The sequence below is a fragment of the Malus sylvestris genome, chromosome 2 (genome assembly GCF_916048215.2).
Source record: "Malus sylvestris chromosome 2, drMalSylv7.2, whole genome shotgun sequence".
NCBI lineage: Eukaryota > Viridiplantae > Streptophyta > Magnoliopsida > Rosales > Rosaceae > Malus > Malus sylvestris.
Genome location: NC_062261.1, coordinates 13,552,863 through 13,571,388, shown reverse-complemented (window position 1 = coordinate 13,571,388; position 18,526 = coordinate 13,552,863). Strand labels below are relative to the sequence as shown.

General features: G+C 37.1%; 2 protein-coding genes and 1 non-coding gene across 13 annotated transcripts; 1 reads left to right on the top strand and 2 right to left on the bottom strand.

Moving 5' to 3' along the window:
* Window positions 1-2,174: 2,174 nt before the first annotated feature.
* Window positions 2,175-2,373, bottom strand: LOC126614108 (U2 spliceosomal RNA). Its single transcript, XR_007620277.1, has one exon. It is a non-coding gene; the product is annotated as a U2 spliceosomal RNA (small nuclear RNA).
* Window positions 2,374-6,374: 4,001 nt separating this feature from the next.
* On the top strand, window positions 6,375-8,245 carry LOC126613825 (uncharacterized). The gene is made up of 3 exons (XM_050281428.1): window positions 6,375-6,951; window positions 7,306-7,399; window positions 7,515-8,245. Exons 1-3 carry the CDS (start codon window positions 6,553-6,555, stop codon window positions 7,811-7,813), a joined length of 792 nt encoding a protein of 263 aa, XP_050137385.1. The 5' UTR covers window positions 6,375-6,552; the 3' UTR covers window positions 7,814-8,245.
* A 5,718-nt stretch (window positions 8,246-13,963) lies between these two features.
* On the bottom strand, window positions 13,964-17,931 carry LOC126611861 (zinc finger CCCH domain-containing protein 62-like). Of its 11 annotated transcripts, none has more exons than XR_007618938.1 (10): window positions 17,602-17,931; window positions 17,264-17,381; window positions 17,034-17,095; window positions 16,894-16,945; window positions 16,687-16,792; window positions 16,358-16,456; window positions 16,152-16,266; window positions 15,448-16,003; window positions 15,290-15,366; window positions 13,964-14,547 (listed from the first exon to the last, which is right to left on the bottom strand). XR_007618938.1 is itself a non-coding variant. In XM_050280197.1 (9 exons), exons 1-9 carry the CDS (start codon window positions 17,897-17,899, stop codon window positions 15,351-15,353), a joined length of 1,422 nt encoding a protein of 473 aa, XP_050136154.1. In that variant the 5' UTR covers window positions 17,900-17,931; the 3' UTR covers window positions 15,114-15,350. The 11 variants fall into 11 exon arrangements, 5 of the variants coding, with proteins under 5 accessions (XP_050136154.1, XP_050136162.1, XP_050136165.1 ...); XR_007618936.1 differs by having other exon boundaries at window positions 13,964-14,544; XR_007618937.1 differs by lacking the exon at window positions 13,964-14,547 and adding an exon at window positions 14,578-14,845.
* Window positions 17,932-18,526: the final 595 nt, after the last annotated feature.

The following is an 18,526-nucleotide window of genomic DNA, read 5'->3' as shown; positions in this document are numbered from 1 at the left end:
ATGTGAGCTCATTTAAGATAGTAGACCAGCTTGCTTCCTTTCCTCCGATCCAAATTTATCCACAAACCAAAGTATTATCTGACAGGAGCCATACAATATATACACCTCGAATTAGAGCTATAAATTTATTAAAACTCTGCTTTGTCTTCATCTATCATACTCCAATGAGAATATTGATACTTGATAGAATGTGAAGAAAATGACAATACGTGCACTGATATTATTTTGTTCGTAAATTTACCCTATGGAGTATGAAAGTGACAATTTGCCTGCATATATATCTTGATGCTAATTTGCTTAAAGCATGTGCTTCAACAGGAAGCAGCTGAAGCAATATTGGGAAGCTCAGTGCAAATGGGTAACAAAGGCAGGGTTAGGGTTAGGGTTAGGGTTAGGGTTAGGATTTAGAGGAACATATATATATAGCAGTGCAAATGGGTACCAAAGGCAGGGTTAGGGTTAGGGTTAGGTTTTAGAGGAACATATACATATATATACATATATCTTCTGCCAAAGAATTCACCCATGGAATGCTAATACTATTTAATAAAATATTTCTCTTTAAGTTTACAATTCTAGGCCATTAATTAACCTGTACCCATAAAACACAAGCCATTATAACATAACCAGACATATATTGATACATAGATATATATAATTGGTATAAAGGTTGAAGATGATCCGATAAGCTTTCTCTAAGCTCAATATTCAACTGGAAGGAAGATCTAAACCACATATATGAGATCAGATAAGTTAGCTAGAATAGTGTGTTTCGAATGTACCAAAGTTTAAATTCCTCTTCTTATAGTTTAAATGAATTTGATGTAAGTGCCCTATCAGTCCAGCACCAAAGATATATACGAACAGATTCTAATAATTAGTAGGGTCTTTTCCTCGTACGATCCCCCCAATTCATGATTGAAATTTAAAATGGTACATTCATATATACACATTTTTCTCTTCACATCAAAGATAAAGAGTAGCTGGAGTCCTTATCTTGAAATCAAGTTTTCTTTGTTTTTCTCCCTCCTTGCGTGAAGAGCTGGGATTACTAGCTAGAGTACCCTTTGGGTATGCGAAGGTTGTATACAGGTATGCATGGGAAGTCTCAGTTAAAAGGGTGCTGGGTTCAGATTAGGGCTCTTTTTTATGAAATTAGGGTTCCATCATAAAATCAATTAGTTATATAGAGAGTAGTCAAAGGCCATATATGTCCTTAGCTAGCTAGCCTTATTCCTCACCGATGTGGGACAAACTATCCACACATATTCAACTCTCTCAAAACTTCCCCGTACGTGTGGCCAATTTTGAAGCATGCACATAGAAGTAGGTTTAGTTTCTTTATTAGAAGGATAAGCACAGTTATTGCTCTTTGTCCCAACATTCCGCCGGGGTAGGCTACTAACTTGCTCGTTAGAAGTAGGTGATACGTGAGCACATGTGACCCATAATAAAATTGAGGTTCACCATAAAGTCAATTGACTAGCTCAAGACCATATAAGTTCTTAGCTAGCCTTGTTCCTCACCGGTATGGGACAAAATGTCCACACATATTCAACTCTCAACACTTTGAGTGTAGGAAACTTGATGCTTGACTTCAATTGAGGTTGTGCCTCTTTTAATCAAGAACAATTTACATGCACCGTAATATTCCAATTAAATAATTCATTGTCATGTGTAATGCATTAATGAATCGTAACGCTTCACGATGGTTAACACGCTAAGTCTTTCTTCTTGCAATCACCATAGTTAAAATCCTAATTAATTACATCTACATAAACATAACTTACTAATTTATCATTTTTACCTTCACTAAAAAAAAATCTCACAATTGTCTACTTTAGTTTAATCTATTATCTATCTTTAGAACATGTATATCAATTGGTAGAGTAGATATAAAATACAAGTAATCGATATGCACAAATGGATTTGTGAAGGTGCAAATAAACCGCACGCACTAAATGCCCAATCTCGGTCCAAATCAAATTTATCAAAACTAACATGACGACAAATTTACTTATTATGAATGAGAATTCAAGGTATCTTTATCTTTTTATTTTAAAATTTTATTATTTTAAGAGGAAGGAGAGGGTTCGAAATTATTACAATAATTTAGGAAATGGAGAGTTTCGAACCTGGAACTCATATGTGGAAACCCAACACCATATTCATTAAGACATTGGACTACATGCTTTTGTAGTGCAACTTCTGGACAACTCACGAGAACTCCAATAGCAAGCTATTGTAATGTGCTCTTCCCCTAAATTAAAAAATTAATTTAATATTATGTGAACCATTAGTCCACATATCAAATATTAAACTGATAAAAACAGATACTACACTTGATCTAAGCCAAAAAGCCAAAAAAGGTATATGTATCCTTATCATTTTTAATATATCTTTCGTTTGTGTTCATTTACCAAAATTAAAAAAAGGTATCCATGCCAAGGAGGTCCATATATGATTCTCCCATGCATAAACAGTTAGATATGAGTTCCACATTATCTCATATCATTTCCGTCCCAAAAATGTAATTAAACATCCCAATGTTCACCTTTTTTAAAAGCGTGAATTTAGCTTAGATCAACTTATCTTGACTGAACAAGTCAAGATTGGGCCAGCAAAATTGGTCTTAAATGTAAAAGTACCATAATTTGAAATTGCTCACAAAATTTATGACTTGAGCACTAAAGTCTAAGTGTCGAGGGTTAGATAGACATCAATTTCTTCATTCAATATACGCTCAATTTAGTAACCATCCAACTTAATTTTGTCTTACAACCAGGTGATTTTTTTTTTTTTTGAATAAACAGTATTATCTACGCTAAGAAGGAGATGATGGGCTTAGCGTCGCAATGTGCTAAAAATAATGTGGTTCAAATGTATCTTTGACGATAATCAAACCTAAGACATTTAATTTACAAGTGAAAAAGAATATTATTAAACCATTGTACTAAGTGGCACAATTGAGATGATCGTAAGCTCGACTCTTTTTGTTCATGGATCTCAATCTTAAGCTCGACATGGTTTAATCATTGAGTTTAATGTTTTGCTTGAACTTTTAGGTTTTCCACAGTAGGTTGGAAAATTCTGTGATTCTAATAATTTAGGAATCAAATTCCTACAATGGATTGAAAAATCTAAGTATTGGAAGAGTGATTCTTATTTTTTAATTCAATATATTAAAATCATGTATGTGATTCCTATACAATATATGACAAAAAAAAGAAGATAAATAACTAATTATATAATATAAGAAAAAGAAAAAACTGACGAATCCCACATTTAATTATATTTATCTTCTTTCGGCGAAAAACCCTAGTTCACACCGGAAAAACCCTCCTTTCGAGGGACTATCGAGAGATTAAATTTGGGAGGGCGGACAATCTATCTCCCACTTGAATACCTAGAAGTAGCAGGGACAGATGTACCAAAGTCACTGGTGTGCTGACACCGGATGAGTAATGGAAGCAAGCTTTGTACAGCTAGAACTAGCTCAGTCATAAACGTGGCATACATGCCCAACTCTAAAACCCTTTGCCATCCCAATTAATGATGTGTACGCCACAAAGTTTTCTCAATGGAACCAGGATTTTTTCCTGAGCATTTTTCTAGGGATCCTAGATATTCTTTAATCTTGTTCGTTCATTTTATATCGTGCAATCAGTTTTTGTTAGGTACTATTCATATTTGAATTTTAAAATTTAAAATTTAAATGATTTCTGACCGCACGATACACAATGAACGGACATGATTGCGGGATCCCTAAGATCCCTAGGGAATGCTTAGGAGAGAATCCTGGTTCTTCTCAATGTGTCCAGAACATCAGAAAGAACATTATATATTATTATACAATTGGAGATTTTTTTTTGAAGTGTTTCTTTAAGTATATAATAACACGTGATGTTTTAATATATGTTTCAGACAACTAAAAATCTCTCTGCAAAATAAGCACAGGTCATAAAATGGGGGTAAGGCTAGCCGACATTCACCTCTCCCAAACCCTGCGTAAAGCGAGAGCCTTGTGCACTGGGTACGATCTTTTTATTGTATAAGCTTGGTAATGTAAAGTGAATTTTAAGTTTATTTCACTCTCTTTTTCATGCACACCCTTTTCATTTGGGCTTATGTTTATTTCAAGGGAAATTTGACATATTACCAATTATAAATTTTTATTGGATGAACTTATTCTAAAAAATAGAAAAAAGTTAATGTAAAGTGAATTTAAAGTTTTAAAAAGTAAAGTGGCAAGTTTCGAGTTTGAAGAAGTAAAGTGAGATCATGGGATCAAAATCGAGTACTAAGGAATGAAATGGCGATTCCTAAGTTTCAAGGGGTAAAATAAGATAAAAATCGAGTTCAAGGAATTAAAGTGGTGACTTTTGAGTTTTAAGGAATAAAGTGAGCTTGAAATCGAGTTTCAGAAAACGTAGCTAAAAATAAGCCTTTCATTTATGATCTTTGATTCAAGCAAAGAGCTACATATACATTTGGAGGTTGTTATGATCTTCCAATCTCCACGATTTACCGTTAGTATGGCATTTCGATTTCTACACAATATCATGTAGAAAACAAAATTTACCCTTAACAATGCGTTAGTAGATTAGATCAGTACCACTTTACAGTGTAAGTAGTACTCAAGTACATTACTTACAAAATTTTGAACTTTCATGTGAATATACTAGAAAATGGTTATAAATGTGTGATTAATAATAAGAAACTTTAACGAAAAGCACCCAGTACTGTTCACTTTAACGAAAAACCATATTTTTACACTAAAAAGTCAATCCTGGTACTATTCACTTTACCCTTTATTTTGTCCTTATCATTAAAACTCAAAGTTTTCAAACCATTTTCATTAGTTTTCCTTTAATATTATCCCTCTTCTCAGTTTCTTTAAGTCAACTTAGACACTGTTTGAATTGACTTAAGTATAGGAAGATTAAAAGACAAATAGAATAAGATATGCAAAAAGAAAAAATGATATGGATAAATAAATTTGCAATATAATTGATACTTTTGTTTAGAGAATTAATTAGCGTCATTGAGTTTTTCAGAATGTCAACAATGACTTTTAAAATATTTTATTATCCTTAGTTTTGGTACAAGTCACCAATTATGTAATTATATTAAAGTTTTATAACCAAAATAGTCTCTGAGATTTGCATAACACATCATTTTGGTTCCTCTTTAGTTCCTGAGATTAAAAATCAATAGAAATTGTCTCTGAGATTGTCCACCATCTATTATTTTGGTAACTCTATTAAAAACTATGTTAAGTATCCCAGAGCTCTTAGCCGAAAGTTTGGCCAATTTTCAAAACTTCGTAACTCAATCGTTTCTTAACCAAATTCGACCCATAATATATCAAAATGAATACAGGAAAGTATAGAACAAGATTAAACCTATTTGGAAGCCCAATAGTAGTTGTAGGCGTCTACCTTTCTTCTGGGTTTTGGATCTATTTTTTATAACCCCCAGCCTTCCTGCCTAAGCATTAGAAAAATAGCCTGAAAGGTAACTGGTCCGGGAGAAAACTGGAAAACTCCTCGGAAACTGGGTAAACTTTAAACGTTTCTAACTTCTTCAATACTCAACGAAATCGAGTGATTCAAAAATGAAAATCATATTTCTCGATAAGATGAAGAGAATGTTACATTTGTTACATTTCTTGATGGCTAACTCTTCGCAGTTTGGCCAAAAAACGGCTCGAAAGTGGTTGTCTTGGTCTCGAGTTAGCAACCATTGGGCTTCCAAATAGGTATAATCTTGTTCTACACTCTCCTATCTTCATTTTGATATATTATGGGTCGCATTTGGTTAAGAAACGATTGAGTTACGAAGCTTTGAAAATTGCCCAAACTTTAGGCCAAAAGCTCCAGGACACCTAACGGAGTTTTTAACGGAATGATCAAAATAATGGATGGTGGACAATCTCATAGACCATTTCTATTGATTTTCAATCTCAGGGACTAAAGTGATGTGTTATGCAAATCTCATAGATCATTTTGGCTAAAAATCCTTATATTAATTTTGTACATATAACTTATTCATACACTTATTTTTACTTTTTATATACTCTCGTTATTTTCGCTTGTTGTCATTTTTCAATTTATTCGATTCGACAAGCAAAAATTAAGAAGTCTGAGAAGTAAAAATAAATTTATGGATAACACCACATATAACCTTAACATGCTTGGGAGTTTTAACGAAACACACCTGAAACGGTTGACTTTTAACAAAAATGATATTTTTCATTTAAAAAGTTACTTATAATCCTATTTACTTACAATAGTTTTTTGTTCTTTTGATTAAAACTTAAAGTTTTCAAGTTATTTTTATTAGTTTTTCCGATGCTTTTAGGCAGGAGGGCTGGGTTATAAAAAACAGATCCAAAACCCAGAAGCAAGGCAGACGCCTACAGCTACAAGGCCGAAGAAGAAAAATGCTATGCCTCTCACAAAGGAGGCAAGGACGGACTCATGACCTAGCAGATCATAGCCCAGCCAACCCACAACCCCTCCTCATATTTCACCACCTACACCGTGAAAAATGAAGAGCATGGCAAGCTCAGCTCCTCAGCGAGGTATAGCCGCCATCGTGGGCGTCGGGCCGAAGCTGGGCCGCTCCATAGCCCGCAAGTTCGTCCACGAAGGCTATACCGTCGCTATTCTCGCCCGCGATCTCGGGAGGCTCTCGAAATTCGCAGACGAAATCGCGAGGGAAGAGAAGGCCCAGGTTTTTGCCATTAGGATAGACTGCTCCGAGTCTAGAAGCGTGAGGGAGGCATTTGAAGGGGTTTTGTCTTTGGGTTTTGTGGAGGTGCTGGTCTACAATGCGTACCAGCAGCCGCCCAATTGGCACCCCACCAACTTCACCGACGTCCGCCTCGACTCGTTTGAGAAGTCCCTTGCCGTTTCTTCCGTCGGAGCCTTTCACTGCGCTCAACAGGTAAGACCGAGGAACTCTAATCAATGGTTCAGATTCACAGTATGAAAAATAGATAGCTAGATTCATAGTTTACAATACAAATATATGCACCTAAATATAGTTAAGAACAAGTTAAGTTCAGATCAACAGTTTAATAATATATATTGTACGGACCACGGATACATGCTACTTACTGTGTTCGTAGTACATAAAATTATAGTATGTTAAACATGGTATTAGTTCGAGGTAAGAACAAGTTTAATTAGTGGTTCAGATTAACAATTTGATAATATATTTTGCATAGCAATAAGCGTCTTAATGCGTGTTTGATGTACTTCAAATTTATATTAATGTTAAATATGGTATTAATTTAAGGTGCTTCCGGGAATGGTGGAAAGAGGAAGGGGAACAATTTTGTTTACGGGGTGTTCCGGTTCACTCAAGGGCATTGCTGGCCGTTCTGAACTCTGTAAGTACAAGTTCTAGTTTTAACATTGATTTTCTAGGTATATTTATTACTGCACCGTCTTTAGGTGAAAAGAGTTTTTTGCGTGACGGTAACACTCATGTGACATTATGACCAGGTTGCGGAAAATTTGCATTGAGAGCATTATCACAATGTTTGTCAATGGAGTTTCAACCGCAGGGGATACACATAGCTCACGTGATCATTGACGGTGTGATTGGCCCACCTCGAGAGGGCCAATCATCATCGAGTGCTTCACAGAGGACGACGACGTTAGGTACAACGCGGTTAGGGGTTGACGTGATAATGGATCCCGACGCGGTGGCTCAAACCTACTGGCAGTTGCACGTCCAAGACCGGAGTGCTTGGACCCAAGAAATCGACCTCCGTCCATCTAACCCCCCCAAATTCTGTTAGCCAATTAATGTCAATTATTAAAGGGGTCTACATAATCATGTGATCGTAATTACTTAATCATGATTATGTTATAATTCTTCTTATTTCCTCAGCCTACTCTAAGAAGAAAGAGTTATGAAGCCAGTTTCCAGGAGCCACTTGACCTAGCAAGTAGCAAGGGACATGCTGGAGAGGGAGGTCCTAATCTATCTTCCAAGTGGCCCGGAAACTGTAGGGTCCAGCTTAAAGATGAGAGTGGGGTCCTTCAAGTTTCTCTACCGTTCCTCCCCTCTCCTTTCATAACCAAACCCTAAATCCAGTATAAGAAAAGCGTGAATAAGACTATTTTCTGAGCCCGTGGTGTTTGGAATTGAATTGCTTTCGTTGTGTACAGAGTGTGATAATTTTGTAATAATTACATTTGTGTTAATGTGATTTATGAGATTATACGTCTGTGATTTTCATTCTGTTACTGAAAAATGATTGAGGAGACCCCGATCATGTTCCTATATTTCTAGTGTTGTTCCTTATCAATTCCCACACCTAAGCACAAAATAAGGAAGTGTAAAGGAGGCTACTTTCTTAGGTGATGTTTGGTGTTTATGATTGAATTGGTTGCATTTTGTATAGAAAGTTATCCTTTTCTTTTTTTGTTCGTAATGGACTGCAATGATCATTCTCTAAATATCAATTCTTGGATTAGTCAAAATCGAATGCAGACAAGACATCTAATCCAACATCAAATACAAACAAGATATCGATTGCAAAGAGGAGGAGGAGGAGGAGGAGGAGGAGGGGGCCTCTTTGATGTATCCGTGGAAGGAATTCTCCACGATATTCGCACATATTGGCCTCTCAATCCAGTTATATTTTGAAAAAAAAATTAAGAGCATTTCCAAGAACCTTACTTTTATGAGGAGTGCTAAGGGAATTCTCTAAAGAGTGAGACAATTAGAGTTTAAAACATTGAAAGACATTATAAAACATAAAAATTTTGATCTCTCTAGTTTGTTAAACATAAAAAATTAATAATTAGATAGAGAATTTAAACATTATTTGTTAAAATAAAGAGTGTTGTTGGAAATACTAAGTTAAATTGGATAGCTAAAATAGTTTTTAGACACTATTAACTAGCAAAACTAACAAAATTTAAAGTAATTGCTGACGATGCTCTAAGATTTGTAAATTGATCATTTTAGTTCATTTTCTTATTATTTGGAGTTGATGTAACCAACGGTGTAGCTCACTGCCTTGCCCGTCTCGGTCATTCTCTTGGCCATTGTGTAATCATAGATTTACCTTTTGAGGATACCTTATCGCCTTAGTTGGCTCTTCGTACTTTGATCCATTGTAACAACTTTGATCCGAATCCACAATCGTTTCTTTAAAAAAGAAAATGTCTGGGTAGTGCTATTCACACATCTATTTTTACTTCTCACACACTCATTTTAATTTTCAGTCGTCGAATATAATGAATTAAAAAAAATCAATGATCAAAAGTTAACCAAAATGTATGACAGATAAAAACGAGCATGTGAATAACATCATCTTTAATGTAATTGAAGAGAGTAGATATGTGTGATTGTCATTCTATAATTGAAAGGACGGTTTTATTTTTGGTACAAATGAAATGATGTTTACGATTGAAAGATTGAAAGATTGAAAGTGAATCTGTTGTCGGCTTGATGCAGAATTTTGCATTTTGTATGTGCGGCAAGGATATGAAGGATCCAGTTGGAAAGGCTCGGAATTGGAAAAGGTTGGGGGAGTGGCGTACTAGGCTAGGGACACTGGTTCCATGGACAATATTACGACTTCGTGTCCCAACTAAGGACACACATATTCATGGATTTCCTTTTCCCTAAAGTTTCTGAAATACTACTTGACAAAAAAAAAATTAATAAGTATCTGAATCTATATATTTTGAACCGTACCACCGGATTTGATGGGGTGAAATACATTATTGAAAATAAAAGATGTTAAATACAAGAGCCTAAGAGGTAAATAAATAAAGGGTAAATAGCCAAAATGGTCATTAAGATTTGCATAATTTAACACTTTGGTCCCTAACATTTCAAATCAATCAAAGTGGTCGCTGAAATTGTCTACCATCCATCATTTTGGTCATTCCGTTAAAAACTCCGTTAAGTGTCCCCGAACTTTTGGCTCGAAAGTGACTGTCCATGACCACTTTCGAGCCGTTTTTCGGCCAAACCACGGCGATTTAGCCATAAAAAAGATACAGTTATCTTCGTCTCGTTGAGAAGTATCATTTTAGTTTTTGAATCACTTGATTTCGTTTAGTATTGAAGAAGTTATGAACGTTTAAAGTTTACTCAGGGTCCCAAAGTTTTTCAGTTTTCCCTCGAACCAGTCAACTTTGAGGCTATTTTCCGGCTATCTCCGGCAACCATTGGGCTTCCAAATAAGTGTAATCTTATTTTACACTTTTCTATCTTCATTTTTATATATTATGAGTCGAATTTGGTTAAGAAACAATTGAGTTACGAAGCTTTGAAAATTGGCCAAACTTCAGGCCAAGAGATATGGGACACTTAACGGAGTTTTTAATGGAAAGACCAAAATGATGGATGATGGACAATCTCAGGGACCACTTTGATTGATTTGAAATATTAGGGACCAAAGTGATGGATAAGTTATGCAAATCTCAAGGATCATTTTGGCTATTTAGCCAAAAATATATTTTTTAGCTAAAATGGTACATGAAATTATATAACTTTTCATTTTGGTTCTTAAGATTTGAAATCAATAGAAATGGTTTCTGATTTTGTCTATTATCCATAATTTTTGTCATTCCGTGAAAAATCTCCTTTAAATAAGACCAAAATGATAAAAATACCTTAAAATTTTGTCAAATCATTTTAGCTCATTGTTTATTAATTTGAGGGTACTTTTGTTGTTTTCGTTATGCTTAACATAGATTTTTCATGAAATGACAAAAATGATTGATGGTGGACAAACTTGAGGACTTCATCTATCGATTTTAAATCTCAGGAACCAAAGATAGAAGTTAGGTCAATCTCATAAACTATTTTGGCTAAAATGCCAAATGAATATTGGAAGTGGAGGAGTAACCAAATTTGGCCTAACCGCCGCTCTTGTCAACTGAACACAATCTCTTTGAGTGAGATTTTTTCTCTCCTACTGAGAGTCTTTCTCACCTTCTGGTGAGAGTCTTCAAAAATCAAGAAAATCTGGTGGCGCCGACCCTAGCAGCGACTGGGGTCGGTCGCTGTTTCCTATTTTCTCTATTTATCTCATCTGCTCTTTGTTTCTACTACTCTACCCCTACTTTTAACCCAGATCTATTATATCCCTCTTGCCCAGTTGGTGTCCCTCTTCTTAGTTCATCATTATTCCGGTTTTCAACCATGAATATCGTGGAGATCGTGTGTAAAGCTCCGGCATTTTCACTGGCTCGGGTGTTTCCAATACCACCACCTTTTCCTGATTAATTACCTTTACCAACAACGTTGTTCGTGGGCTTCCACGGACTTCATCCTAATAGCTGGCTTTCGTTGTGCTGTTGTTGGCTATCCATTTTTATGGCTGTGCTCGTGAAGCAGATCAGGGTTGGATGCTGCATTTGAAGAGGAGATACTCGGTTGTGGATGAGGAATTGGACGGATCGAGGTTGTTGTAGCGGCAACGATTGTAGTGAATGCTTCTAGAGTTTGTAAATCCGTTTGTGTTTGGGCTGCAGCAGTTGGTTGGCCCTATTGTACTTTATTTTGTCTTGGCCCACTTTTTACTTGTCCATGTGTTAGCTTTGGGCCTTTAGTTGTATTTTTGTTTGCTTTTGGTTAGTAATAAAAGTAGCACTTTGCCCAAAAAAAAAAAAGGTACAATGTGAGTCAGTTGCAGTGGGTGGTGGTGGCGACATTGCATTGGAGATGTTAGTTGTAACGGGTGGCGACGACATTGTATGAGAGATCGGATCTTAAACTCTAGTCGACTAATCGATAATATGTGTTGAGAAACTTACACATGTCATTGGTTAATCCGAAAAAAATGTTACAATGATGATAAACACGTTTCATATCAGTCTTTCTCGTCAAGAAAAGAGAAAGAAAAAAAGTGCAAATGATACTGATTTCTGACTATTGATGCATATAAAGCTCCTATAACATACTTTGTCATATTTGGCCATACACGTTGTGTCACATCCCAGTCTCGAGCTCCATCACAACTTGGGCTCGACTTCACCGTAGCACGATATTGTCCGCTTAGGTCTCAAACCACGCCCTCACGGTTTTGTTTCTGTGAATTCACACGAGAACTTCCCAGTGGGTCACCCATCATGGGATTGCTCTCATGCGAACTCGCTTAACTTCGAAGTTCCGATGGAACCCGAAACTAGTGAGCTCTCAAAAGGCCTCGTGTTATAGGATGTGGGCATGTACATATAAGGCATATCACTCCTTCCAGGTTGGTCGATGTGGGATGTTACAATACACCCCTTTTAGGGGTCCAACATCCTCGTCGGCACATTCGCACCACATGGTAGAGTGGCTTTGATATCATTCTATCACATCACAGTCTCGACTCCACTGTAGTACAATATTGTCTGCTTTGGGCCCTGGCCATGCCTTATGATTTTGTTTCTGGGAACTTAGACGAGAACTTCCCAGTAGGTCACCCATCCTAAGATTGCTCTTGCCTGAACTCGCTTAACTTTGAAGTTCCGATGGAATTCGAAGCCAGTGAGTTCCCAAAAAGCCTCGTGCTATAGAAGGTGGGCATGTACATATAAGGCATATCACCCCCTCTCGGTTAGTCGATATGGGATGTTATATGTTGAACCACCCCACCTCTCCCGTATACAAGTGAACATGAATTATGTTACGAGCAATTTGATTCTAATTACTAATGCACTCAGCGCCTGCAATACATTTACATTCATGATTCGTAACTACTGATGCATGTGAAGTATGCAATACATTAACTATCATAATTCATCCATGGGTTGTTACTCATATTATTAGAAGATAGTAAGATCAACAAAAACATATAATTCTTAGAATAGCCGTCATTTAGGGGGACCCACGAGCAATTAAAGTTAGAAACATTAAAACATTTCAATTTTATACATTTCCTTATCATTTTATTTCAATTTCGTACATTCGTTAGAAAATCTGTAAAGTGATGACGAAACAAATATGGGATCCACATTTGTGTTGTCGTGGCTGCCAAATTTGTGCCACGTGGCAAAAAAAAGTTTCTTTGCATTTAAAAAATAATAATTTAATCAGAATATTAAATACTAAAATAATTAATTAAAGAAAAGTTATATATATATATATATACCCTAAAAAAGCCCATTTCTGGGACGAAGGTGAAGGCAAGACAAAGCCCATCACCTCCTCCTCTCCTCCAGCTGCAACATCTCTCCCTCCAGTAACCTGCTCGTACGCCGCCACTTGTCTCACCCCTTCCGACGTCCAAAACTCCTGCTCTATCAACAACTCCAACGTCCTCGCCGACTCCATCATTGAGATCCTCGACACCTGGCTCAATACCCCCATCAAATTTCATGTCCGACCTTCGATTCCAAACTTTGGCCGCCTGAAATCGAGTCCCTCCGCGACAACTCGATCCAATACCCAAAATTGGGGCTAATAAAATTTTGGGGATTAGGGTTGGGTGCAGGTTGATCTGGGGAGAGTAATGGGAGGGGAGGTGAAAAGAGTGGAGGAGAAGGAGAAGGTTGGTTGGGGAGGTGAAGAGGGATGAGTGCGTCTCTGGGGAAAAAGAAAGGAGGGGAGGTGAAGAAAGTGGAGGAGAGAGAGGTGGGTTGGGGAGGTGAAGAGGGAGGAGTGGGCTGGGGAAGACATGGGTTTTAGGTTTTTTTTTTTTTTTTTTTTTTTAACTTTTCTTTAATTAATTATTATTTTAGTATTTAATATTCTGATTAAATTATTATTTTTTAAATGCAAATATTTTTTTTTTCCACATGGCACAAATTTAACAAACACGTCAGGACAAATATGGATCTCATATTTGTCATATCATCACTTAACGGTTTACTTAACAAATTTTTTAACGGATGTATAAAATTGAAATAAAATGATAAATAAATGTATAAAATTGAAATGTTTTAAAAATGTTGTATGAGATTGCAATTGACCCCAAACCTGAAAGGGTAAAATATAATTTAACCATTCTTTATTGTCATTAATTCATCACATGACAAACATTATTTGGACAAAAATTTCACTTTTTGAACAAAAAACAAATATCTATTGAACAAGTATGCCAATAAGATGTTGCATTGGTTACAAAACAATTTATTCCCTGACGCAACTCTCACAAGGGGCGAGACCTGCATGTGGATTCCATACCCACGGTCAACATTCAAAGGTCCCGCCCCTATGTGAGGTTGCCACATACGGCAGCTCCCCTTATGAAGTTCTCATTGGGAGAGTGGTTGGGGGGTGGGGGGTGGGGGGTGGGGGGGTGTGTTGTTGAAAGAGACCTAACTACCTTTGGAAAGCATCAGGCATTTATATTGGAGCCACCAGGAATGCGAGGCTTAATTATACCAAAGCTACGATTCTCAACTTACACCCATCACCAATTGCCATAGAAAAGAAAGAAAACTGATACAGTCGCCACCTTGTAAAGTCCACATACCGCCACTCTAGTGATCTTTAGTTTCGTGCACCTCATCTCATGGTTGCACCGGGCATGCCTTCACAGTCAAAACCCTCCTCTCGTCTCACTGTCGTCGCCTGCTATTTCATATTCAGTGAAAGATGAAAATCTGGCAGTGTAATACAATGCTTTATTGATGCTTCTCTAGCAACAGGCAAAATAGCAACTTAGCAACTACAATTGTAAAGACTACTACTTTCAATCTACCAATAGTAACTCGCACAATTATAATGAAGAAAAATTTTGTTCAACCGCGAAGCTAAATCAACGTATAAGGAAACACTCGTAAACTTCAACTCCTTACGCTCACACAGCAATCCCAGATTTTATCATGCCATGGTTCACTCTACAAACATTAGAATGTTGATTTTAAGGAACCTGCAACATGAAGGAAACATAAAACTGAGGAATATCTGAGTCAAGTGTATGGAATACAAGAGGCCTGTACTGACAAGATATAATTCGGAACTGAAAAGAAAAGGAGAACAAAAGAGAACCCTTTCTTCTTTTTTTCTTAAAACGTTAACAAGGAAAGGTTTTGGAGTTTGAGTGTGGTGGCGAAGGCAGTACTTTTGGTTCAAGTTAAAAATGAGCGCAGATAGGTAGTAGGTACATACATTCAGGGCACACATGAAACATACATCAATGAAATAACAGTCTAACAGTTGTTTATATGAAAACAATTATAGGTTGAAGCTTGGGAAACAATCCCGACATGTAAAATAGTGATACATAATTATTGTATCCACACAAGGATGCAATTGTAGTTTCAACTTGCAGAGTTATCATGAACAGATCATCATCAAAAGGAAAAGGAGGTACCGAATGAAACGCTGCGAGTTGAAACTAATTCCAACAGTTGAGAATGTAATAGGTGCATAAATCATCTGTGCCCTGTCCTGTAGTAACCCGAGGAGAAGGAGTCAGCATACAGAGCTTCAGTAATAACATCCTATTGTAGACTAGAGCAAACCCTGTACCTCCATTCCCCATATGTCTCAGCTCCTGAAATATACGGCTGAAATGGCCTGCCGACATTCACGCCAGATAAGTGATTCCGATTCGGGATATTGTGTCCAGGATCTATGTAACCATGGTGGCTACAATTGCTGTTATTGAGCCTATGAAATTGTGAGTCAGGTACAATAAATGTATCAAAATTAGTTGTCACAGGATATCTCAACATGGTTGAAGTGGAGCCCATGACATGACCGAAAGACTGGAAAGGTGCACTCCTGTGTTGAAATTCCAGTTGAGATTGGTGAGGAATGCGAGGGACAGACTGAGAATGAAGAGCGGGGACTCTATCAATATTTGGGCGTGCTGATTTCTGATGCCTCCTAAAAGGTTGAGAGGCTTTACTCCTCATCTGTTTTGATGGTAGGGCTGCTTGATGTTGAGAGAAACTATTATGCTTTGTAGATCCACGGGATGTCCGTCTTTGGAGTCTATCAAAATGCTTCCCCTTTTCTGATTCATTATTCTTTCTAATTTGATTTGGTCTGGTAGAATGCGATTGTTTCCGACGCTTCCCACCTGATCATATAAGACATAATCATGACATAAAAACCCCCATCTAAAACAAAGAAATACATAAACAATCGTTCACAGCTGGAGCAGGAGAAAGATTGATGATGTAAAAGAAGTAACATGCAAGTAAACTTCCTCATTTTCTTCCTAATACCTCCATTTTCAGTCCATTTCCTTGATTTTTTAATCGCTCTAACATGCCTTGCTGCTTCACCTCGTCGGTGCTTCTCAGCAAGCACTTTTGATCTTTCAGCTTCATTACTCCAACGCTAAACGGTGGTCAAGAAAACATGCAAGCAACCAATACCTTAATACTTTAATGCTAAAAGAATAAATAAAAGACACAATATTCACAGCTACCTGTCTAAATGTTCTCAATTTGTAGAGATTACGACCCTTCACAAGCAAAGGAAATAGTGGACACAGCTTCTTTATTCCCCTGCTCCATATCACTTCAACCTTGCACATCAGGAACAGTGGTTGGTTAAAAGAGTCACAAACAACTACACAGTACACTACGAGTCTACGATACAAAACAACAGGTTACTTAAACGCAAATCTTCATTTCTTATTGACCCTACTCTCTTAACTTTTATATATGAACCTAGAATATTGCCAACTTCCAACATGTATACCCAAAATAAACTTAAATTTACAGCCAGAAGACAACCTTCAGCCTCAAGCCTCACCGTAAAAGTATGTTGCTGTTTGGCTGCACCATAGCTTTCTTTAACAACCCTGCCAGCAACAGTTCTCTTCCCTAGAACCCTTCCATGCCTTGTCACTTTGTCAAACCTGTTTGAAATCAAATGCTTGAATTACACTACCAAAATAATTGAAGAACGAGCATCACATGACAAAACTATGAGATTAAAAGAACCGGAATAAGTGGATACTTCTCATAAACTTTCTGGGTGAAGAGCACAACATCTCCCTTACAGACATCACCTGCAATGAACTGCAAAATTTCAGCAAAAAATGGTGCATAGATGGAGGACTAATGATACAAATTACGAAAGTAAAGAAACATATTAACCTGTACAATTAATTACGAAGGATGATCTCGGATACAGTGCTTCCCCATTTCCATCCTTCAACCTAAAATGATAAGAAGCAATCATTCAATAACAAAATCAATATGGAATCAGTACCATTCCTACTCCAATTCCCGATCGTTTAGCAAAATAACTTCCGATTACAGATTAGCAAACATGCCATGAAAGTAACAAAGAGTTGAATAATGACTCGAAACTCGAAAGAACTCACCTCCAATGCTCTTCAATTCTCTGAATACAAACCGCTTTGGTTCCGGAGATTCTGAGGCCGTGCCTCCGCAAATACGCCTTGCACTCTTTGAGATTTAAAGAAACCAAATCAATCCCTTCTGCCAAACACAATAATTCAAACCAAATTTATCACACGCAATGCGTTAATCAGGGTTTAGGGTTCTTAATCAACATTCAATCAAACAAACTAAACTCAGATACTCAATTTATGAAATCAAAATCAAACATTTCGAACATCGGCAGCTGAAAAAAAGCATCGAGACAGAGAAACGCTTGTGGAAATAGAAAATTCGAAAAATTTCTCAACGAAAAACGAACCTTGGAGAGAGCGGATTACGCTGTTGCAGAGAGCCTCGTCATCGCCCTCCTCAATTTTCTCATCGCCGTCGTCGTCGTCGTCGTCGTCGTCCTCATCATCATAATCGCCGTCATCACCGTCACCGTCTTCATCGTCGTCCTCATCATCATAATCGCCGTCGTCACCGTCACCGCCTTCATCGTCGTCATCTTCTTCTTCTCCAAAGTCGCCGTCTTCCTTTCCGTCGTCGTCTTCTTCTTCGGAAGACGAAGAGATACAAATAAAAGCGCGCTTACCTTCCCTCCCTGCCATTTCCATTCAACTCAAAAACTAACAAATATTTCAAACACCGTTTCAGAAATTCAGATACCAATTTATTTATTTATTTATCTTTATTTTTAGGGAGGGATAAAATGGGAAATTTAATAATAACTGCTGGGGGCCCATAGGAAGCGCCTTGCTACAGTAACCACAAATACCGTTACTTTTAACTTAAGCCGCTCAACGGGTTGTGGGCCTTGCAGCCCAATACTCTGAATTTTAGCGGGAAGCTCCTTAAGCACAAGCACTTTTCTAGTCAAATATTTCTTTTTCTTTTTGTTCTTTTAAGAAAGTTAAAAGTGGGTTTCACCAAAAAAAAAAAAAAAAAAAAGAAAGTTGAAAAGTGGAAGCTCTCTGTGCCTTCTTCGAGTTGTTTATGGTTGGAACTTTGGTGATCCAGAGCTAAATCATAATCGAGTATGTTTATATTAGAGAAATGCTAAGTATAACTATCTATATAATTGGTTAACAGCCGTTGATGCATGCAACATGAATCTTGCACTACAACACATTAGAAATTGACCATCACCCGCACATGCATAGCTGATTGTCACCACTTAGTCCATCTTATTGATGTTAGTCTTGTTTGAAAGTGCTATTAGAATGATTTAAAACGCTTCCAAA